Consider the following 25,577-nt stretch of genomic DNA (forward strand, 5'->3'; position numbering starts at 1 on the left):
GATAAAGCATCTTATTAACCTGAACAGAAAGTTGAAGGCTTTCTGCTTTGGAAATTGCCATGCTCTTTGAGACATTATGGCAACGTTGAAAGGAGCCCCCCAGAAACCACACAGGCAGTTCATGGGGTGAATATCCTATAGCCGCCCAGTTGTAAATCCTCAGAGAAAGTTCACTGAGGTTTAAAAGCAGGGGGCAGATCACTTCAGGAGATCCAGTTCTGCAGGAAGAGCATGCCAAAAATCATAAAGGCACCTATTTCACAAGATCTAGGTGGGGAAGGATCATATTCATCTCCACCTGAATCACAGGAGCTTCATGGCGAGGACTAAGAAAAGAAAAGAGGGAATAGAAAGTGAAAAACACCAAATCTCCGATTACAGGTCTCTGATTCCAGCCACTGCAGTTTCACACAAAAACCCCCTTTCAGTCTCAGTTATATTGTCCTCAGTGGTAGGACACTTAAGCAGGGTACCTAGTGTCAACCCCTAATGAAATCCCAGTCGGTAAGGCCATTCACATTCTAACTGGAAACTGCTTCTCGCAGCATGGAATGTTACTACAGCACAATAATCTGCAGTTGAGTAACTGCTCGAAAGGACCTTTTGAGCATGTGGGGCAGCAAAACACTGTAGCGCTGCTTCCTAAAAATAATAGAAAGAAACTGCTTTGAACCACGTGAAGCAAATCTACTGTCTCCAAAGAACGGAAGTCAATCACTGAGTTAGAATTAACAACTATAAGTAAAAACAGATAAAAAACTCCATCAACAAACATTAACAGGTCAGAATCCTTCCAGGGTTGAACTTCTTTCACCCAGTTTCACATCAAAGCTTTAGAAACTAGTGGAAACAATATTTAGATGGAAATCCTAACACCAGTGCTGGTTTTGGTGTAAATGGTACCATAGTTAATATCTTTGGCACGTGGTCACAGATTTTTATACCATCACTGGAGTACTCAGTTAATAGCCAAATTTCTACCAAACAAAGCCATAAGCAGATCTTCAACTGAAAAGCTCTGTCTACTCGTTTATAATCTGTTACCTGGAAAAAAAGGCAGAAGGTCTCTCTTGCCACCTAATCACCATATCAATGACACATGCCACAAGAGAGAAGCACTAGCTTATTTGATTGATCATGGTAGATAAACTCCAAATAACAGAGAAATTAACAAATGCTTGACATTTGCTCAACATCCATTATTCTGACACTGCTTTCAGAATTTCAAAGCCTGGGAGTATGCTTAATCAACATTCATATTCCCTCGTGAGCTACAGGCACCATATTGCACCCCGCCTTCATACTGATGAAAACTGCATATTGGCCATTTCCAAAATGTTCTGGGACTCCACACAGGGCCTCTTTTCTCTCTTGTTCCTGCTCTGCAGTTTTCTTTTAAACACTTCCAAGACAAAAGCATCTGCCAGTTTTTCTCTCTAGGGATGTATGCAAAATGAACTTAACAGTTTTAAGGCAGGAGTAACCCTCACATCTAAATTCATTCATAGGACAGAGAAGGGCCTAAGAGGCCTCTCCAGGGACAAAACCCTGCTGAAATTCTCCCCACACACAACAGTGGGAGCTTTATAAAATCTAAGTCCAGACAATTTCCAATTCAAATACCCAACATAGCATGACCTTTGTCAGATCTCTGAGCCCAAGATGCACCCATGATTTTTTATTCTAACCAGCACAGACATTAGACAGGGCACTACTGCTAAGCAGGAGGTTCAAGATTTGCATGCTCTTCTATTGTGAAAATGTAACAGTGACAGCACTGTGTCAAATTCTTTTCCCTCTAGAACTTTAACTCCATAGGAGAGGCATGGCTGACAGATGACTCCCCAACATCTGTGTTATGTACACTGCACAGCTGAGGAGCCCCGGATCACTGTCAGAACATTGCAGAGATGACCTGTGCCTTTCTTATGCCTTCTTCTCCCTGCCCCCCAATATATATATGTGTGTGTGTTTATATATGTATGTGTGTACATATATATATATCTACAATACAAATAGTGCAACTTTTAACAAAATATAAAAATGGCAAGTCAGATGAACATAATTTATAGTCATTAAGCTGTTCACGTAGCAGCTCAACATATGTTGTATAAATGTCCTATACCGAATAATTTATCAGATCTGACACAGTGCACATCATATTGTTTTATTTAATACACTTACTAAAATTTCATGGATCAAGCATCACTTCTGAAAGCACAGAGAAAGCACTAGAAAATATTTATTCATCTCCCATGATTTATTTTGATTACCCTTACAGCTACATGATAAAGTGGGACTCACAAAATTACAAGGTTAAGGTTTACACAGCCATTGCTTCATCTACTAAAATATAACAAATGGTTCCATGTCTGCGTTAAATTTTACTTTCATTTAGTGTTAAGTAGTACATGAGGCTAAGCACTTAGCTGCCTACTGAATACTTTAATATTTTTAAATAGGACTTAAACAGCCTTACCCAGAAACTGAAAGCTTAAGAAACCACTGTAGAAAGAAGAGCAAGTTCTTTGTGTGGTGCTAGATTGAACGATACTGGCCAAAAAAGAAGAAACACTTTTCTAACTTTTCTTCTCTGCAAAAGGGATCATAAAAATAAGCACTGACCTGTGCAAGAAAGTTCACAAGAATTCACTGAATGCATAAAAGCACCACAATACCGTGCTAGGCACCAGTGGGAGGAGTTGGAAGATAAAATCACAGCAAAACACAGGGTTCCTATCCTTAAGGAATTCACTATCAAACAGAAAGCAAAAGACAGGAATGTATACTTTCCAAATAAACAGGCAAAAGTAACTATAATGGTCAAAGAAAAATATCTTTACCAATATTCAAAAAACCAAAAAGTAAAAAGGGAGAGAGAAAGAGAGGGAGAATTAGACAATGGCACTTAAGACTCCTTCTCATCAATTTTCCTTTAAAATATTTTATCTGGAGGTAGGTTTCTCAGACAAGGAAAATAAGATGAACAGGGTGATACCAATATCAGAAGTGGGAGATGAGAGCCCAGAGTTGAAAAGGTCAATATAATTTTTCAAGAAAAACACAAGTACTTGTTGGCCTCATCATTTCTGAGAGAAGTGTTAAAAACGTCATCAGATCAACTGCCTTGGGAAGGAAAACTAAGGGGGAAAAAAAGGACAACTTTCAATTACCACTGAACTATTTTGTTTAAAATGATGCAATAAAAGTGAGATGAAAGTAAGACGAAGAAAAGATCTTTCTTAGGAGCTAAATTTCATTTCCATTTATGAGTGATAATTGTCCCAAGATATCTGCAAAATAGTAATCTTCCCAGGCGTATTATTCTCAGGTACCAAAGAGACTCCAAATGTTTCAAGCTGCAGACACTGCAGTCCAGAAGCAGGGCTCACTTTGCCTCACCATCATATGACAGGAAAGCTGACAGTTCATGAGATAGATACTTCTTGAGGAGCAAAACCACAAAGCCATACTGTACTGTATTACAAGTCAGGCAGCAGAGTGATTTTAGGTAACTGGTAACTGTAAAATACTAAAGGGTCTAGCATACTGCACCCTTAGAAAGGAAAGATAAAGGCTATGAAGTCAAATAGAGTTCAATATAAAAACAGTCAAGTTCCAATCTCCCCAAAGAAAAGAACTAAAAATAGGAAAATAATCTTGCTTGGTTTAATGCATGATGATAATGGCACCTGAAAAATCCTTGTAAGGAATTTAACCCTTGCAGCTTTATGTCAGAACAAAATCACTTTATCTATATTGAGGAGATCATACGAAGATGAGCACCAGGACTAATAGGCAGCATTAAACTCTGGGGTTGGTGGGGGGCTATGCCTCAAAAAATTCAACAAGAGTTAATTGAGAGCACTGAAGAATGAGTTTGAGTGTTGCAAATTCTTGCTGGGACCCTATCATCACCATAAGTCTGGCATTTTACTTCTAAACAAGAAATACATTTTACCTTTCTGAGATTATTTTCTGGTTACAAGCCAACCATTATGAACCTTTCAGTGAATCACTGAATAGGGCACTTAAAGGGATAAACAATTATAAAAATAACTCTGTCACAAGTGCATACATTTTATTTTATTTAGTGATGTAATAAGCTTAGGGGCATATATCAGGTCCAAAATGGTCTTGGTCATTAATTTAAGCAATAAATCATAGGTCTTGCCAACAATGACGGCAAACAGATGCTAACAAGGAAATGTATTATTTAATATTGCCATGTGTTATAAAAATGTAAGTGTGTTTAAGACATGTCTTAAATTTTTATAATAATATGCATTTAATACATTACTGTTTTGACACATGCAGGAATCAGATTTATAGGTCCCATTCCATAGCTTCTTCTTCTGTGAACATGAGAGCATATTCGGGATTTCTTTTTTTTTTAAACAAAAGTAGAAACCTTTAAAGTACATGCTTGCAACTATATCTAATTGGTTGTCTTGCTATTTTGTAGTAAACAATGTCAACACTGAAACTCATTAAAAAGAAGGAATCTATGAACTTTGCTAGGAGAGAAAAATTGAACATTTTTGAATCACAATTTTTAAAGAAACCATCTAGTCTAAGAAAGTATACGAGCACTTTTTAATCAAGCTGCCAACAAATTTTTTTCACATTCATTTTGAGCATGATCCCAGACAAAAATACACCAACTTGATTAACAAGTTCAACAAAAATATGGAAGCCAACTAGCTAAGCAAAAGCCTACTTTATGTCTTCATGCGAAAATCCTAAGACTCAAACAGTATCTTAAAACACAAACTAATTGAAAACTGAGTCTCTGTTCAAAATATGCCAAATCATAATATTCCCTTAATATTCCTTTCAGATCAATAAGCATACATCTCTTAGCAGCAGGTTCAACCCTTCTAGGGAAAAGGCCGGGGAGGGAAGAAAGGAATTAGGAACTAAATCATAAACCCTCTTAAAAAAAAAAATGAGCTTTTTCTAACATCAACAAGATGCCGACGCTGCTCAAAGTATTTGTTGTTTGCACAGTATTCTGTCTGAGTGTCCTTTTCAATCAGCTCTCCTAACTGCCAGCATGGTCTTCCCCCTTTCTTCTGCAGGCAAAAGTCCATGCCTTAGAACACTTGAAGAAGCAGCGCGTGGAGTATGGAAACTCAATTTTCTTCATTAAATCTACTGAAGCAGATATTAAAAATGCATTTAATATACTGGCGATGGTTGGTGGGCACCGCTGACTGTGACAGGCCAGTTACTGATGATGTGCTGTCAGAGGGCCTTCTCAGCAGGCGCCTGGGTCTCGGGCTGCTGAAGGACAGCAATATCTTCCCCTGTGTGTGAGCTCTATTCATCTCCCAAGTATTTACTAAATCACCGGCCTCTGCACACACAGCCCACGTTTCAGCGTATGCTAACAAATGATGGATGGCCTCGTCAATTCGTTATGTCCTGAAAGCATGCTTTCCTGCCATTCCAATCATCAAACCTCAGCGCTCCAGAGCTGATCAGTCCCAGGGAATATATTCTGCAGGCTCGATTAAAAGAGGAGAAGTTCTTTCCCTTAGAAGTCTCTGACACTCTCCCCCTGACTGTTTGTTGTTTCAACCAATTATTTCGGCAGAATATTCACTAAGTGTTCAGAAAACATAACTGCTGGCAGGTTTTTTCCTGATGCTTTGCTAAGCTGCAGTTTCATCTGTGACAAAACCGTTGAGGTAGTCACTAGTGAAATTTATGTTTTTAAACATTTTTTTCTTCTCTGCATGGCAGGTAAAACCTTAAAAATAGTTTATATCATATTATATGATAACATAAATGCATTAGCAGTTGCATTTCAAAGAAAGTTTCAAGGGAATAACCAGTCTCTAAATCAACTAAACCTTTTAAGACAGTAATTCATGAGAGTTCTCTTAATTATAATCTAGATAAAGGTACACAGTACTTAAAAATTCTTTTGACAGTTCCAAAGTTAGATGACAAAAGTTCAACTTGTCAAAGAAATAAACCCTCTTCAAAGAAGATGTATTTTCAGTTCCAAGGTTATATATGTCAGTTGTCTTTTCTATAAGCCAGAAGAACATTTTTATTTTTAGCTAAGGCTTATCTACAGAGCAGAAAATAATAGCACACTCATGCCTTTCACTCAGAAACAGTAAACTTTATAAAAACAGACAAACTTACCACAGCTAAACAGATAGCTGAGCTTTGAGGAAATGGGATGGCATTAAAAAGCTAAACAACTAGCTATAAATAAGCTCCTGGAAATGCTTAAAATTGAAAAAAAAAAAAAAAAAAAGTGCCAGACTCCCATTTAGCCAATAGCTACGAAGGCTCTGAAGTACCCACCATCAGCATAAGTTCTGCCACGCTGCCCTGCCATTCACCTCAACCTTGACCTCAAGATTAAGCTCACTTTTATTGCGCACAAAGGTCACCTGTATTAGGTCAAAATTCGAAGTCCCTTGTCAGAAAAGGTTGATATATTCCAACCTTTCCTTCTCCATGCATCAAATTTTTCATGGTAAAGTCATATTCAGCAGACAGTATATTCAGCAATTTATTGCGCCACTCTAATACAGTGCGGAATACAATTGTCCAAAAAGCCAGCACATGAATAAAGTATTTTTCATGAAAATGCACCAAATCTAGTCTCCTCACACCTCTAACATGAAAACCGAATCTTGTTTCACACTTCACAAGAGTTATATGGAAAATAATTGTCCTCAAAATTCAATCTACAGTATAGTTATGACTTTTACTTCCATCTTTGGCTACAGGCAACTATTTTTCAGAGTGTCAGAGTTTTTAAGTATTATTATTTTTTAAAGCATGAAGATCTCTAATCAGTTTTAATACTTTTATTCCAATCTGGCCTAAGCAGTTTAAGTGAAGCATGTCAAAAACTTACAAGACATGCTCTCTGATAAAACAGAAAAGGGGTTTCCCTGGTGGGCCAGTGGTTAAGACTCCACGCTTCCAATGCACGGGAACATGAGTTCGATCCCTGGTTGGGGAACAAAGATCCCACATGCTGTGGCGGAGCAGCCAATAAATAAATAAATAAAATATAATAGCAAAGGAAGGGCAAGAATTACTATATTGCCCAACTCATTATTAGTCCAACTATATGATCAGCAGAACTGGAGAAATATGATAAATTAAGCAAATTTTTGCAGGCCGCATTCCAGAATACATTGTAATTAATAATAAGCAAAGCCTTAAGAAACAATAAATCAATTTTCTTTAAAAACGTTTCTATAATTTCTTTGTGTTTACCACAAGGTCTTTTCATAAACAGTATTGGCATCATGAATAGATTTTAAATTGTTTAAGAACACTAGTTCTTCTAAGTTATTAATCTTTATATTAAACACTGAAATCAACATTCACACTCATGTGATGACCTAGAGCATCCAACAAACTCTCCATGCCCTGGAAGACTTTCATTTGAACTCATATAATTACTGGACTCAAATGACTTTCTTGTACAAAAGCCTGACTCCAAAACTGGTATTCATACAAATATCTTTCATAAATTCATAACCACTCTGTTATTAAGATGAAGTAAAAACATAAAAGAGCTTCCAGAATATGGGGTGGGGGGGCGGTGCATCTGAGAAAAGTAATTATAAGAACATACTTTTCTAAAATTCTCAGGCTTTATCAGCCATCATGGATGGACCTAGAGACTCTCATACAGAGTGAAGTAAGTCAGAAAGAGAAAAACACATATCATATAATATCACTTATATATGGGATCTAGAAAAATGATACAGATGAATTTACTCACAAAGCAAAAAGAGACATACAGACATAGAGAAGAAACACATGGACACCAAGGGGGTAAAGGGAGGGTGGAATGAATTGGGAGGTAGGGGCTGACATAAATTCCCTACTGATACTATGTACAGAACAGTTCACTGATAAGAAAGGACTACGGGGCTTCCCAGGCGGCACTAGTGGTAAAGAATATACCAGCCCATAAGAGATGCGGGTTCAACCCCTGGGTCAGCAAGATGCCTTTGAGTAGGAAATGGCAATCCACTCCAGTACTCTTGCCTGGAAAATTCCATGAACATAGGAGCCTGGCAGTCTAGAGTCCACGGGGCTGAAAAGAATTGGATATGACTGAACGACTGAGTACACACACACACACACACACACACACACAAGAACCTACTATACAGCACAGGGAACTCTACTCAGAGCTCTGTGGTGACCTAAGTGGGAAGGGGATCCAAAAAAGAGGGCATATACATATATATATATGTGTGTGTGTGCATATATATATATATATGTATTATATATACACATAGTATAGCTGACTCACTTTGCTGTACACCAGAAACTAACACAACATTGTAAAGTAACTATACTCCAATAAAAATTTAAAAAATAAAAGTGTCAGGTTTTAACATTTCCAGTTATTCTGTCTTAGGCACTGATCACGTTACATGACCGTTTTCTAAGCGGGAGGAATCAATCCAAACCTTGAGATGCCCATTTTGCCACCAATCCAAAAGCACATCATGGATGCCAGTATCAGCTAAGGACTATATTTTCACCCTAATTTGCTAAAAGCTGGCTTCCTATTATACTGGGGTTAAAGAAATACACTTTGGAAATCTAGAAAATAAGGAGGCTGGTTTAGATAAAATCTTTTCCGTTTCTAACACTGAGGCTATTATAACCACAGATACTATCACAACACACTAACAAAGTAATGCTCAAAATTCTCCAAGTGAGGCTTCAACAGTATGTGAACCAAGAACGTGCAGATGCACAAGCTGGTTTTAGAAAAGGCGGAGGAACCAGAGATCAAATTGTCAACATCCGTTAGATCACAGAAAAAGAAAGAAAGTTCCAGAAAAACATCTACTTCTGCTTTACTGAATATGCCAAAGCCTTTGTGTGGATCACCTCAAACGGTGGAAAATTCTGAAAGAGATGGGAATAGCAGACCACCTGACCTGCCTCCTGAGAAAACTGTATGCAGGTTAGGAAGCAACAGTTAGAACCAGACACGGAACAAGAGACTGGTTCCAAATTGGGAAAGGAGTATATCACCCTGCTTATTTAACTTTTATGAAGAGTACATCACATGAAATGCCAGGCTGGATGAAGCACAAGCTGGAATCAAGATTGCCAGGAGAAATATCAATAACCTCATATATGCAGATGACACCACCCTTATGGCAGAAAGAGAAGAGGAACTGAAGAGCCTCTTGATGAAAGAGGAGAGTGAAAAAGACGGCTTAAAACTCAACATTCAAAAAACTAAGATCACAGCATTCGGTCCCATCACTTCACGTCAAATAGATGGGGAAACAGTGGAAACAGCAACAGACTTTATTTTCTTGGGTACCAAAATCACTGCAGATTGTGACTGCAGCTATGAAATTAAAAGATGCTTACTCCTTAGAAGAAAAGCTATGACCTATCTAGACAGCATATTAAAAAGCAGAGACATTACTTTGCCAACAAAGGTCCATCTAGTCAAAGCTATGGTTTTTCCAATAGTCATGTATGGATGTGAGAGTTGGACTATAAAGAAAGCTGAGTGCCAAAGAATTGATGCTCTTGAACTGTGGTGTTAGAGAAAACTCTTGAGAGTCCCTCGGACTGCAAGGAGATCAAACCAGTAAATCCTAAAGGAAATCAACACTGAATATTCACTGGAAAAACTGATGCTGAAGCTGAGGCTCCAATACTTTGGCCACCTGATGCGAAGAACTGACTCACTGGAAAAGACCCTGAGGTTGGGCAAGATTGAAGGCAGGAGGTGAAAGGGATGAGTAAGGATGAGATGGTTGGATGGAATCAATGACTTGATGGACATGAGTTTGAGCAAGCTCTGGGAGCTGGTGATGGACAAGGAAGCCTGCCAAGCTGCAGCCCATGGGGTTGCAAAGCACCAGACATGACTGAGCAACTGATCTGAACGGAACCATTGCAACAAGCATCCTTAAATCAACAATGATAACAGTAAAAGCAGCAGCAAAATTAATTCAACACAGTACCAGGAACTGCCTAATCATTTCTTATGTACTAACTTATGTCAAGTTCCTAAGAATCCCGTTTTATAAACAAGGACACTGAGGCACCAAGGTCACCAGCAAGTAAGTCATGAAGCCAGAATTCAGATGTCTACTTCCAAAGCCAAGTTCTTTAAACCAATATAAAAAACTGCCTCTACAACAAAAGACTCAATGGCCTCCTGGAGTTCACAATAATAGGGTTTTGCTTCCTATCGATTTATACAATAATTAACCATAAACAGAGAGAGCTAAATAAACCACCCAAGGTCGATCACAAGCCATGACAACTCTGCCAAACTCAATACCACCAGGCCAGACCACAGGTGTGGGCCCAGCCCCACATAGAATATGTACATTCTGAAATACACATATGCTTGCCTAATGTTGATTGTATTTTCAAATAAAACTTCTGTTTTAGTTGTATGCTGTCATTTTATTACTGGTACTATGGACTTCGAAAAGAAATACTCATATGAACGTGCGATAATTAAGTCTTTATAAAACTGTACTAAATCAAATGGTAATCAGTTGGCTATCTCCCCCATTCCATTGTTTTTCATTACAACTGCAGAGATGTTTATTTTCCTTTTTATATTGGAATAGTTGCCAAATGAAGAGGTAACAACTAGGCTTGAAGTCTCTCTTAAAATAATTTCTGACATCATAAACCCTTAGGTATACCATGGGAGTATTTCTAAATTCCTATAGAATGAATAATCACTAAATTTAGTCAATGACTCTATTCTGAAAGGGGTTAATTTTTCTAAATGAGACATGTATATAGCTTTTGTTTTATAACCAAACAGCATTTTTTTTTAGGTCTGTTCAATCAAATGTCCATTACAATATGATTCATAACACCTACAATATACTAGGTACTGACTGGAATTCTAGTTCCCATAATAACCATGGTGGGGGAAAAATTATGTATCCTCTTTTCGGATCCAAAAAAAAAAAGCCAAGGGTGGAGGTAAGGGGAAAGAAAGTCCAACATTCACAAAAATATTATAAAAATCAGTTAGGTACAGATATATGTGTTATGATCTCTTTCTAGGAAAAAAGCTATAAAAGTCACAGCAAACTGGGTAAAGAAAATTCTAGAAAAGATATGCCACAGGGCCATAGTGTGTAATGCAAAGGTCTCAAATTGCTGATGGCATGCAGTGGTGCAGAGGCTTAAGAAGTGCCTTATATAGATAGATAGCCGCTGGGAAGCTGCTTACAGAGTATAGCATAGGGAGTTCAGCTTGGTGCTCCGTGATGACATGGAGAGAGGGGAAGTGGGGCGGGGAGAAAGAAAGAGGTTCAAGAAGGAGGGGATACACACACACACACACACACACACAGCTGATTCACTGTGTTGTACAGCAAAAACTTACACAATATTGTAAAGCAACTATACCCCAATGAAAAATAAAATAAATGTCTTTGGTGAAACTGGGGAGAGACGGGTAAGCTGAGGTTTGCACAGTAGCCAATTTTGGTGGTGTCAACACGCCTACTATGGCTGATGCAAGGTCACATCGTACAGAGTGGAGAAAAGATGCTTGCAATTCGCTCTCATGAGCTGGAAAGAGCCAACTCCAACACCCGTGGGCTGCAGGCCAAATTCAGCCCACAGACTTAGTTTGGCCAGGAAACTGTTGGCCCACAGAGTGCTTTTTCAAAATTCAAACAAATTGACAAGATTTAAAATTCAGGATTTTTTTTTTTTTTTCCCTGAAAAATCAGATCTAGAGCTGCTTCCTAGAGAACAGAAGCCCTGGCAGTCTTAGGCCCACATTCCGACATGGCAGCGGAGGGCTGGCTAAGGCTGCGGCCGTCCTGTCCGTGCACACAACTGTCCCTTCACTTTGCCACCACCCCAACCAGGCCAGAGCACTCCTTCACTCCTTGCTGATACCAGCCTGGCCTGCCAGACTTCCAGGGCAGTTGGTAATCTTTATCTAAAGAGTATGAAAGGAGAGTTTTGCCTCCAGGTGTGTAATTCTGGTCAAGTTCTCCTCAGTTTCTGCCTCTCTTAACACTAACCAATTTGACTAGACGATCTCTAGTTATGATCTCAGTCCAACACTCTCTAAGTCACTGCATCTGAAATAATGAGAGAGTTATGCAGATCCCTCAGGAGATGCTTTTGTGATCAGCACATGACCAGTTCTAAACATGCCCACCAAAGTGCAGATAAAGATTCAAAATGTTATGATGCATGCATGCTTGGTTGCTCAGTCGTGTCCAACTTTTTGTGACCCCATGGACTGTAGCCCACCAAGCTCCTCTGTCCATGGGATTTTCCAGCAAGAATACTGGAGTGGGTTGCCATGCCCTCTTCCAGGGGACCTTCCCGACCCAGGGATGAAACCTAAATCTCCTGCATTGGCAAGCAGATTCTTTTACCGCTGAGCAAACTGGGAAGCCCAAAAATGTTACGAACTGGATGTTAAATGTATTTTTACAATAATATATATTTTAGCTGCCCTCAGGAAGTAAGAATCTAGGTAATGTTAGCTGCGTCAGTTAAGACATGATGTTTGTGAGCTATCTGTTACATCTAGGCTACAAGGGTCTGTGAAGTTTTCAATGCTATACACAACCAAGAGTCTTTCTTGCAACACTCAATCCATTTAGTGTCTTAGCTAAATGGACTGGGGATATAAGAAAGACTCTTGAAGTACAAGTGAATTTCAAATTTTATTAGCTTTCTCTATCAACAGTATCAGCAAAAACAAACAGCAGTGTAACATACCTTAAACAAAAGATGGTATCAGCTTGGAAGAGTTTTAGACAGAAGCAAAAAATTGAAAAAAAAAAAAATCACCAGTCTAATTTCATGTATGATTATAGTAAGATGCTTTTAAATGATGTTTTAGTCTCTCACATTCCACCTACGAAAGAGGTCACCTACAAAGAGCCTTAGTTCCCGACAAGTCTTAAGACACTCACAAGTTATGGAATCTTTGGGGGCTAAGGTGTGGCCCAAGCTTGAGTGACAGACCACAAAGCGTTTCACCCTGCATTTCTATGTGTCCTGAAGCTGGAGCTGGGTACCCACAGCAGTCTTAAATGAAACACACCCAGTTCTGACTTTTTGAGAGTGATCACAAATATACATGACAAACACTATTCCCTAAACTTGCTGAGGGTCAATCTGAATTTTCCATGACCCTAGGCTGATGTGGGGAGCAGCATGTTAGTTAGCTGAGAAGTGAGTTTAACTTAATTAAAAAGTACATGACAAACTTTAGAGACCTTTGCCATTCTCTGCGGTGCCAGCAGTGTATTTGGGGATTTTCAAAAGTTGTAAATGATAACTCTTCTTAATATCAAGAGTTGATAACACTTGTAAATATCAAGGGTCTGCTATGCCTATTTCCTAAAACAGAATAAATACAAGATCTGAATTTATGTATCATCTTTTCTTAGGCCTGAAGCAAAGGACAGGTCTAACAATAACCAGAAGATTGAAAATAAATACATGAGTTACGTTGGAAGGAGTGAAAATGCACCACCTATTTTAAGTCTCTATTTTTGCCTATTTTAAGGCAAAACGACTACTGCTCCCAGGACACTCACTCACTCATGACTACAGTCATATCTGACTCTTTGCAACTCCACAGACTATACACCGGAGAAGGCAATGGCACCCCACTCCAGTACTCTTGCCTGGAAAATCCCATGGATGGAGGAGCTTGGTAGGCTCCAGTCCATGGGGTCTCGAAGAGTTGGGCATGACTGAGCGACTTCACTTTCACTTTTCACTTTCATGCATTGGAAAAGGAAATGGCAACCCACTCCAGTGTTCTTGCCCGGAGAGTCCCAGGGACAGAGGAGCCTAATGGGCTGCCGTCTTTGGAGTCGCACAGAGTCGGACACGACTGACGCAACTTAGCAGCAGCAGCAGCAGCAGGACTATACACTCCATGGAATTCTCCAGGCCAGAAAACTGGAGTGAGGAGCCTTTCCCTTCTCCACGGGATCTTTCCAACCCAGGGATCGAGCCCAGGTCTCCTGCATCGCGGGCGGATTCTTTACCAGCTGAACCACAAGGGAAGCCCAGGACAACCTAAGAAAAAGCCTGAGCTTCACACAGAATTGCCCCAACTCCCATGAGCCAGCACTCAGCCAAGGAAAGATCCCGTTCTTATGTATTACACTGAACATCAGTATCAAGACACATGAATCCACCCTACTTTTTCCTCTACTTGTATTGCTTTGTTACAAAATATTTATTCCCATGGTGTTGAAGTTATTTCTCTTAAGTTTAACTGATTTCAAACATTTTTAGCAACTGAATCTCAATGTTTAAAACACATTAAAAAAAAAAAGTCCTGAGATATTTTAACATTTTACTTTGGATGGAAAATGACAGAGCTCTTGATTATTTTAATGAGACTGCGGGTTTTATCATAGGGTTACAGTTTGAACACCACACTGGGTTAAAAAAAGGAAAACAAAAAACTTATTTGCTGTCTTGAAGGCACAGAAAGATCCCACCTCAGTAAAGGGAAGGCGCTTGAAAAAGCTGACACTGTCAACTGGATCACTGTTCTTTGGCAAAAAGGAAATTCTGGTTCATAAGGAAGCATTATTAACTCTTAAATATGTTATCAAGATGCCTCCTGAAAGGTAGGGATGGAGAAAAAAAGAAAAGTAGAGGCAAGAATAAGTTCCCCAGAGTGGCCAGAAAAGGGCTGGATTCATGACCACCCATGTGCCATATTAATCCGTCATGCACAGGTAGCTCCATGCTGGTTCCAAACCCATGGACCAAACCATCCTGGATGCAGCTGTCTGTCTGCTCCCCTAAGACACCGAGACTTGTCATTCAGTGAGAAACTGTGGCCAACCCCCTTTCCTGTGTTCATCACAGTATACCAGCTCTCCAAAGCAGCAATTTGAAACCAGAATGTCCAAAACAATCACTCGAAGACATTTCCCTTCAAGAAAAAGACAACCAAAAATAAAAGAAAGGAAAATTTATTCTTTACCTGTCTCCCACATGATTTTCATACCAGTACCTGACTTTAATATGTTAAGGTCACTTTTCATGCTTACTCTGAAGAAGGGGTTTTATATCGGTTGTTTGCTTTTTTAAGGAAAATTCAACCAATATGGCAAAATTGCACAAAATGTGTAATAAAAACATAATGGGAAATTCAGTCAACATTTGTTGAAAGTCAAATAATAAAACATTATTACCCTATACATCTATTGAACATTTTTCTCCTAGGGAAATATATAATTCCTTTTTATTGTACCAGCAAACATTCCAGGATCAGTTATTACTTAGTAGACTGAAGTCGGATGCCTGAATATAGACTTAAAAATGAAGTCAATAATCTAATAACATAAAAGTCTCCCCCTCAAACTAATAAGAAATATTGTCAGCATGTAGGTTCTTCTCTGGATAACACTATATGAGGTTTTCTTCAAATACTCCTTTGCAGGAATTCAAGTTCATATCACTTTTATAACTATGCACATGTAAAGTGGCACAAATACCTGATAAAAGTTAAGCACTTCTTCAGAAACTGATGATGCCATATACTTAACAAAATAGGCTTCCAGAAGAGTCTTTTTCCCTGAAAGATCAGTTGGTAAAGAATCCGCCTGCAATGCAGGAGACCCCAGTTCAATTCCTGGGTCGGAAAGATCTGCTGGAGAAGGGACAGGCTACCCCCACTCCAGTATTCTTGGGCTTCCCTTGTGGCTCAGCTGGTAAAGAATCCACCTGCAATGCAGGAGACCTGGGTTCAATCCTCGCGTTGGGAAGATCCCCTGGAGAAGGGAAAGGCTACCCAGTCCAGAGTGACTTTCACTTTCACTTTTTCACAAATACAGCAACAAAATAAAAACTTGAAATCTTACAGAGTAAAAAAGCATGTTTTTAAAGATGACTAAAGGAAACACATAAAATAATCATATTCTTAGGCCAATTTCTTTCTCAATTTGCAGTAATGATCAAAACAGAAATATTCCTAAATATAAGTATTATTTTTGAAAGTCATATAAATTAATTATATTTCCTTGGCAAAAACACTAAAAGAATTTCCAGTTCAATAAAAGGCTGACGTTTTCTCCCTTTATGAGCTATTCTCACTCATGACTCTGGAACCCAGGTACACCGTAACATTATCAGAAGTATAGAAAATTGACCACCAACTGAGTACCAACTTTCAATTCAATTGAGAGAACAAGGTCAATAGAAACAATCTTCCAATTTCAGCAAAACCAAGCCCTGTACTTGGTTTTCACTTATACTTTCAATAAGTGAAAGTGAAAATCACTCAGTCATGTCCCACTCTTTGTGACACCATGAGTGGTGTCACATTAAAGCTACACGGACTGTAGCTTGCCAGGCTCCTCTGTCTATGGAATTCTCTAGACAAGAATAATGGAGGGGTAGCCATTCCTTTCTTCAGGGGATCTTCCCAACTCAGGAATTGAGTGCAGGTCTCCCACATTACACGCAGATTCTTTACAGTCTGAGCCAGGAGGGAAGCCCATACCTTCAATGTGCTGCTATCATTCTAAAAAAGTCAGTGACTCTAGGTTTAAAAGTTGTTATTGTTGTTGTTGTTTTAATGGTATTACATATTGCTATAAAAGATATAAGGCAAGTTTCTGATATATGAGCCATATTCAACTAATGATCAAATCTATGTGTCCAAAGGCATACAATCAACTGATCCATATTAAAGCAAATTTGCATCTTCTATGTTTCAAAAGTTACTAGCTAGACATTTCTTCTACTGTAGGCCATTTACTAAATTCTAATAATAACAGTAATCATACCACCTATTAAATACTTATAGAACCTCTATACTATACTAACTGTTTCTGTTTCACATGCCTTATTTCACTTAATCCTCACAGCAGCCTTAAGGAATTGAAGAGGGAGAGGAAGAATCTGGAGTGAGACCCTGCCTGGGTTTGAATCCTGGTTCTCTTACTTCCCAGCTGTGGAGCTTTATTCCTCCTTTTACAGATGGGCTTCCCTGGTGGCTCAGAGGTAAAGAATTGGCCGGCAATGCAGAAGACCTGCAGAAGATGTGGGTTCGATCCCTGGAGAAGGAAACAGCAACCCGCTCCAGAATTCTTGCCTGGAAAACCCCATGGACAGAGGGGAGCCTGGCGGGTTACAGTCCTTGAGGCTGCAAAGAGTCAGACTGAGTGACTGAACAACAACAACTATGCCTCAGATAAAAGAGGCAGAGCCCAGTCATTTCCCAAGAACAAATTGTTACAGGAAGCAAAAAGAATGAAATACAAGATTTCCTATGGGAAAAGTTGACAGGTTAAAATGCATGGGGAAGGGGGAAAGGGGAAGGGGGTCTTCAGAAAAGGACAACTATAACCAACCAATAGTAGCATCAAATGAAGCTAGGCGACTTAGTAGCTCAGTCATGTCTGACTGTTTGTGACGCCATGGACTGTAGCCCTCCAGGATCCTCCGTCCATGAAATTTTCCAGGCAAGAGTACTGGAGTGGGTTGCCATTCCCTTCTCCAAGGAATCTTTCTGATCCAGGGATGGATCAAAAACTACTATCTTTTTGATAGTAATTTGTCAATAAACATCAAAATCCTTCAAAATATAAATATCCTTTAGTTTGAAACTGCTAACAGTTGTTAAAGTGAGGCTGATGGACCCCTAGAGTCCCTGTCAGTTCAGTTCAGTCGCTCAGTCGTGTCCGACTCTGCGACCCCATGAATCACAGCATGCCAGGCCTCCCTGTCCATCACCAACTCCCAGAGTTCACTCAAACTCACGTCCGTTGAGTTGGTGATGTCATCCAGCCATCTCATCCTCTGTCGTCCCCTTCTCCTCCTGCCCCCAATCCCTCCCAGCATCAGGGTCTTTTCCAATGAGTCAACTCTTCGCATGAGGTGGCCAAAGTATTGGAGTTTCAGCTTTAGCATTGGTCCTTCCAATGAACACCCAGGACTGATCTCCTTTAGGATTGACTGGTTGGATCTCCTTGCAGTCCTAGGGACTCTCAAAAGTCTTCTCCAACACCATAGTTCAAAAGCATCAATTCTTCAGCGCTCAGCCTTCTTCACAGTCCAACTCTCACATTCATACATGACCATTGGAAAAGCCATAGCCTTGACTAGACGGACCTTTGTTGGCAATGTCTCTGCTTTTGAATATGCTATCTAGGTTGGTCATAATTTTCCTTCCAAGGAGTAAGCGTCTTTTAATTTCATGGCATCACCATCTGCAGTGATTTTGAGCCCCAAAAATAAAGTCTGACACTGTTTCCCCATCTATTTCCCATGAAGTGATGGGACCAGATGCCATGATCTTTGTTTTCTGAATGTTGAGCTTTAAGCCAACTTTTTCACTCTCCTCTTTCACTTTCATCAAGAGGCTTTTGAGTTCCTCTTCATTTTCTGCCATAAGGGTAGTCATCTGCATATCTGAGGTTATTGATATTTCTCCCGGCAATCTTGATTCCAGCTTGTCCTTCTTCCAGCCCAGAGTTTCTCATGATGTACTCTGCATATAAGTTAAATAAGCAGGGTGACACTATACAGCCTTGATGTACTCCTTTTCCTATTTGGAACCAGTCTCTTGTTCCATGTCCAGTTCTAACTGTTGCTTCCTGACCTGCATTAGTTTGAAACTGCTGCTGCTGCTGCTGCTGCTAAGTCGCTTCAGTTGTGTCCGACTCTGTGCAACCCCATAGACGGCAGCCCACCAGGCTCCCCCATCCCTGGGATTCTCCAGGCAAGAACACTGGAGTGGGTTGCCATTTTCTTCTCCAATTCGTGAAAGTGAAAAGTGAAAGTGAAGTGCTCAGTCGTGTCAACTGCTCACGGTTGTTAAAGTGAGGCTGATGGACCCCTAGAGTCCCTCTCAAAGGTCTACAAGGTCAAAACTATTTTTACAGAAACAGTAAGACTTGATTTGCCTTTTCTTCTGTGTGACATTAGAACTGATGGTGCAAAAAGAATGGTGGCCAAAACTGTCAGCTCCTGAGCGCAAACCAAGGCTGGACACAACTGGCCTAGGAGTCTCATGCTTGCAGGAAGAAAGAAAGCCAGTTTCACATAAGAATATCTTAAGATTCACTTATTAATTTTATTAGATCTCAACTCTAGATACACATCCTCTTAACATTCTGTATAACAAAATAAGAGGTAAACCAGAAGCACGTCTACTGCATATCGAAGCATGATGACTATCTGAAGGGGAAGCATCTGTATGACTGTTTCAGAGCTGAACTAGGTGCCCTTTCCATGGAACACCATTTATTCTTGGATGAATGATGAACAAACTACGATTATTCACATTTGGGTATCTGGCAGGCATTTTCTCAAAAATAAACATGAGCCTGTCATTTCAAGAGAAACAACCAATAGTGTTTGTTGCCAATGAAAAAACCGAGCTTTCAAGGGGAAACTCAAATATTGGAAAACTGTGCATCCATCACCATAAGTGTTACAGCTTCAAATCCTACAGACTTTTCTGATGAAATCAGTGGGGATATTAACAAATGTGATTGTTTTAGATGCTGTGTAATGATGACAACATTTAGAAGATTTGCATAACTCACAACCAATATTTTGCAAATGAACAGTGCATGATGATAAGAACTATGCATGGGTGAAAGATCCACTCTAAGTTCAAGACTGGCCAAAAAGTTCTATAATATGGTTTCACTTTCCACGTTGCAATTAACTTCTAAGAAAAACACCACTTGTTGGGTATTATGTAGTAACAAAAATAGTTTTCCAATTACATTTTTGTCTAAGGCCAGAATGTCTTCATATTCTTTAATCAAGATAGCATATCACAAGTTGAATGCCGAAGCAGACAGATCTTGTTTCTATTAAGACAGGTATTAAAGAGATTTGCAAAAGTGTAAAATGAGGCCATTTTTCTCACTAGCTTTTTTAAATTATGGTTATTAATCTTTAACATAAATAAGCAATTTTTAAAATTTCTCAGGTTTAATTTACATTTTGGTAAATATCAACAGATAAATCCCATGTAAACAGTTTTCTGGGGTCCTCAGTACTTCTTCAGAGTTTGAAGAGACCAAAAGTTTGAAAAGCGATATGGTCATTCCCAATTCCTGAGATTCTAAAGTATTAACAGGAAAACAAGCAGTCTTGGCATGATATAAATACAGAAATAATATCAGAAAATTAGAAAAACAAAACTCTTGATGTCCAGCAAGCACATCTAGAATGTGGATATTATTAGTTATTTGAAATAAATTATAAGGACTTTTTAAAGATGAGAAATGCTTACAATATGTTAAATGTGAAAAAAAGGACCTGTAAACTATATTAGCAGAGAAAGTATTGCACAGAGAAAAAAGACTAGAAATATTTTAAAAATATATTAACAGAAATTTTCAGAGCTGAAAGATTATGAATATTTTTAAATTTTCTTTACTGAGCATGTACTACTTTTAAAATCAGCAAAGTAAAAATTTTCAGCAATTTTAAAAAGCATTTCAGTACTTTATTTTCAGAATTCAATTTAGGTGAACATTACACAAAAAAAATTATTGCTGCTGTTATTAATATTAAAAATAATTAAGGTGGCTTAGTATAGAACTCTGAACTGAAAGTCATGAAACCTGTATTCTAGACACTTTTGAGCCATCTAATATCTCCAGGCTTTCTGACAAGTCACTTCTTTGAACCACCAGAAATTATCTCTGAGGTCCTTACTTGACTACTCCTCAGGTAAAATGAACTGTCAAATCTAAAGGTTGTTCAAGTCCTTTGCACCCAACTTCTAAAGTAAAACAGTGCTATAGTGCAAACTGAGGCCAACTCTCAAATTACACACTTTACGGAACTCCCACCCATGCTGCTCTTCAATTCCTTCTGCAGGCTGGTAGTACAGCTCTCTCAATAAACTTTCCAGTAAAAGAAGAGTTAGTTATACCCTAAATGGTATTTGAAAGAAGCAAAAGTATTTGGAGATACATATCAGATGCCATATCTCAAAAAATGCATATGAGAATAGGCAAGACACATGGTGCCCCAAAGGAATGGGAGTCTTTCCTAAGTGTACTTCATTAATGCACACATGTAGAATCTAGAAAAATGGTACTGATGAACCAATCTGCAGGGCAGGAAGAGAGACGCAGACATAGAGAACAGACTTGGAGTGCTGAGTAGTCCGTGATGCCATCCAGCCATCTCATGTCAGAGTAGTGCTGAGGATGAGATGGCTGGATGGCATCACTGCCTCGATGGACGTGAGTCTGAGTGAACTCCGGGAGTTGGTGATGGACAGGGAGGCCTGGCGTGCTGCGATTCATGGGGTCGCAAAGAGTCGGACATGACTGAGCGACTGATCTGAGTGCTGACATAGACACTATCGTGTGTAAAATAGATAGCCAGTGGGAAGCTGCTGTATAACACAGGGAGCCTAACCCAGTGCTCAGTGAGGAATAGGCAGGTAGGATGGGGGAGAGGATGGGAGAGAGGCTATATATATACACATATAGTTGATTCATGTTTTTATACAGCAAAAACACAACATTGTAAAGCAATTACATTCCAATTAAAAAAAAAAGACATAAAACCTTAATAAAAGTAAGAAGAGGTTACCTCTAACGGAGAGAAGGTATTTGCTATGGAAAAGAAAGGAAAAGAATGAGGCAAACAGAAAGAGAAGAGAGGAAAAGAGAGAATCAAAAATACAGTGCTAATATAAGTACTTAACAAGAGCAGAATTATCTAAGTGCATGATGTATCTTAAAATTGCCCAGAAAAATCTATTCCCTGACCAGCCTTCATCCATTCTAACTCTGTCAATTTTGTTCCTTGTTAGCAAATCTGATAAGAATCTTAAAGACTATAAAAGGATAAATTAAATCTGGATAATATTCAAAAGAGATCCCTTCATATTACAGGTTAGGAAAACTGAGTCCTTCAAGGAAAAAACTGAGTCATAAAAGACCTTAAATTTGTACATTACTAATACCAATTATCCAATAATCTCTCTGCTGGAAAACACTTCCTTGATGATGTCAAAGACAAGGAAGCTCATGGTGTTCAGTGCCACAGAGTAAAATGGAATAAATTTGGATTTGGCTTTAAAACAGAATAAAGGTAAACAAACACTCTATACTTTAAACATGGGACAAGTACCCTTCTGGTCCTGGATTGGTTCTTTAATGTCAGGGCCTCAGTTTATAGGTCTTTAAAATAAGGAAATCTATAACATATATTTGCTAAAGTCCCTTCTTAGAAAGTTGGATAAGCCTAAAAATCATTGGAAAAAAGACATGCGCAGGGAGAAAGGAAATATGAAATACACCTGAAATGTGTATCCAATGTTGTTGTTACTGTTCAGTCGCTCAGTCGTGTCCAACTCTTTGCAACCCCACGGACTGCAGCACACCAGGCTTCCCTGTCCTTCACCATCTCCTGGAACTTGCTCAAACTCATGTCCATTGAATTGGTGATGCCATTCAACCATCTCATCCTCTGTTATCCCCTCTCTCGTCCTCTGCCATCCCCCATCTGTGCATCCATATGGTTGCTTGACGCAACAGTAGAATCCGTAGGGTACCAGTCTCTGACTGGCTTGGAACACTTGAGGGCACTTTGTTGCAGCAGAGAGCCACAGTCAACCAGAAGACTCCCCTTTAGGCTTGTACTTGTTTCAAGAGGCCAATTAAAAGTGTCCTCCATTTTCATCTTTTGAATCCACAATTCATATTTCCACTTTGAGAGAGGCCTGCCACCTGTCATTCATTCCTAGAATCTGTCAATTCAATTTGTCACTAGACATTAAAGCAAGGAGGCCTCCCTGGTGGATCAAGGGTAAAGAATCTGCCTGCCGATGCAGGAGATGCAGTTCGATCCCTGGGAGGGGAAGATCCACTGGAGAAGGAAATAACAACCCACTCAAGTACTCTTGCCTGGAGAATTCCATGGACAGAGGAACCTGGCAGGCTACACAGTCCATGGGGTTGCAAAGAGTAGGTCACGACTTAGCAACTAAACAACAATAACAAATTTATGCAGCACCTACTTATGTGCACCCATCAACTAGCAAAATCCAAGTTTTCAACAAACATTTGTTGATTTGAACTTAATTGCATGGCCTTGGAAGGCTGCCTGGGATTCATCCATTAAGACTCTCCTATAAGGCTGGTCAAAGAAGAAACCTTTTTGAATCCTTGATCGCCTAACAACTGACACTCGTGTTCCTCCCCAGTTATGTGTGACACGTGGTTCCTAAGCACCGGCTGGGCTGCCAGGCACAGCTGCTGCAGGCAAAAGGGCTCTGTGAGGGGCGAGATGGGCACTTACCTGGGGAACCTCTGCTTCAGCTTCCTCAGGCTCTGCCTGGTAGGCGGCACAGACACTAGGCACTGAGCTATCTCGTCGTACTGGGCTTTGGTCAGTATCATGTTGGGCCAGGGACAGGGAGATGATAAGGGAAAGTAAAAAGAACACCCTTGTCTCGAGCAGTCTTGCTGTTGACAGACGAGGGTGCGTACACAGCAGCACAGCGCTGTGTCCCCGACTTCCTGGGCCCCTAACCCCCTGCACCCCTGGGTGCACAAGCCTAGACTTCACCAGGCACCTCCGCGGCGGGAGGCGGGCTGTGGACAGACTGCCCTTTCTCGGCTTTCTGAGCAGCCGCAGTGAGCCCAGCCGAAGGCAGCTAGCCGCCATGTCAGTTAAGGGCAAGCCAACCAGGAAATAACGGCCGCAGGCAGAGGTGGCGCCTAAATCTCTAAGGGGAGGTCCCTGGGCATGGCCCACCTGGGATTAACGTGGGAGGCTCTTGGCTTTAATACCTTCCCTGTTGCCAGAAGCCAGGGAGTCCTGGCGCATTGATCAGGCAGCAGGGCTCACATGAGTCCGGAAAAACGTCTGCCAGGGCGCGCGATTTGAACACGCATCCAACGCTTCCAAACGCGCACGTTTAACCGCAGGTCCAATCGGAGACAGGCCTGCAAAGAAACACGCCTTCTCTCAGCGAAGGACTCTTTGCGTCCTGGAAGCCTGAGAGGAGAAGCTGTAAAACCGCAAACCAACCCACTGAGATCGTCATAGACTTAACAGCTTGGCTTGTGTTGAGGGAAGTAAAAAAACTTGTGCAGCTCACGAGGAACACTCCCTCTTTGCTGGGAAAAAGGCTAGAAAACAAAACCCACATCATCAAAGAGTAAAGAATGACTGCAGTAAAGAATATGACATTCACTCCTCACAATTAGGTGCTCAAGAACTGAAATAATTTCTTATTCATTTGCGAATTCCCAGTTCTCAAAAAATAGTAGGCGTTCAGTAAATATTTGGAGAAATAAGTCAGTGGAAGAATTTATCTGTTTTGTGTATGTGTTATGGGGTGGATCTCAGCTTGCCCGAGGCCATTGATTAGGACATTAGCCCTTCCTTTAATCCATTTAAAATAAATAAATCTACTTGGTTCTTAGAAGGTCATGTATTATGTTTGTTTTCAAATTTTAACATTTTATATGACAAAGTGTTTAGATATTATAGAATGTGTAAATGGTTATTTTGTTGTTGTTGTTGTTGTCCATTTTTAAATCTGGAATAAGACCTGGGTTAGAAGTTTAGCTTAGATATGCCTCCTTAGATAAATTCTTTACCCTGACTAAGCCTCAATTCCTTTGTCTGTAAAACTGATTTTTAATTCATGGGGTTATTTGTAAGATTAAATAAGATAGTACAATGAATGGATTCCTTAGCTTCCAGCAGATAGTCTATGGAAGATAAATAGTTGTTCAGCAGCTTGCTGCTACTGCTAAGTCACTTCAGTCGTGTCTGACTCTGTGAGACCCCATAGATGGCAGCCCATCAGGCTCCCCCGTCCCTGGGATTCTCCAGGCAAGAACACTGGAGTGGGTTGCCATTTCCTTCTCCAGCGCATGGAAATGAAAAGTGAAAGTGAAGTCGCTCAGTCATGTCCGACTCTTAGCGACCCCATGGACTGCAGCCTACCAGGCTCCTCTGTCCATGGGATTTTCCAGGCAAGGGTACTGGAGTGGGGTGCCATCGCCGGCTTAGTCATGTCCAACTCTTTGTGACACCATGGGCTGCAGCACACCAGGCTTCCCTGTCCTTCACCATCTCCCAGACCTTGCTCAAACTCATGTGCATTAAGTTGGTGATGCCATCCAACCATCTTGTCCTCTGTCGTCCCCTTCTCCTGCCTTCCATCTTTCCCAGCATCAGGGTCTTTTCCAATGAGTCTACTCATTGTATAAGACTACTTGACGTTAATAGGTCAGGGCATTTACCAGGTGGTGTTTGCTCCTCACACTTTGACTCATTTGATCCCTGTAATTTCCTAGGAGGCAGATACTATTGCCGTCTTCCTCCTCTCCTCCTCCCTTTCGTGCAGGGTGAATAAACTGAGGCATGAAAAGGGTAAGTAACCTCCCAGATGTCATGAGAACGAGCAAGCAGCAGGGGTAATTTAAACTCCTGAAATTTGGTTCCAGGTTCTGTGCTCATGCCAACTCTCAGTAATGCTTAATTACTACACCAAAGAAAGAAAGGAAAAAAAAAAAAAGTCACACTCTCTTAGGCCAAAGGTTAAGGGTATT

The 25,577-nt window shown here is 40.1% G+C and overlaps 1 protein-coding gene across 8 annotated transcripts in view; it reads right to left on the reverse strand.

Moving 5' to 3' along the window:
- Positions 1–23,619, reverse strand: part of CDIN1 (CDAN1 interacting nuclease 1) — a 235,667-nt gene extending 212,048 nt beyond the window's left edge. For all 8 annotated transcript variants that reach the window (XM_070378257.1, XM_070378260.1, XM_070378258.1 and 5 more), the window contains exon 1: positions 23,308–23,619. In XM_070378257.1, coding sequence (XP_070234358.1) covers positions 23,308–23,408 — 101 coding nt within the window. In that variant the 5' untranslated portion in view covers positions 23,409–23,619. The remainder of the gene's footprint in view (positions 1–23,307) is intronic.
- Positions 23,620–25,577: the final 1,958 nt, after the last annotated feature.

Source organism: Bos mutus, chromosome 10, assembly GCF_027580195.1.
Source record: "Bos mutus isolate GX-2022 chromosome 10, NWIPB_WYAK_1.1, whole genome shotgun sequence".
NCBI classification, from domain to species: Eukaryota; Metazoa; Chordata; class Mammalia; order Artiodactyla; family Bovidae; genus Bos; species Bos mutus.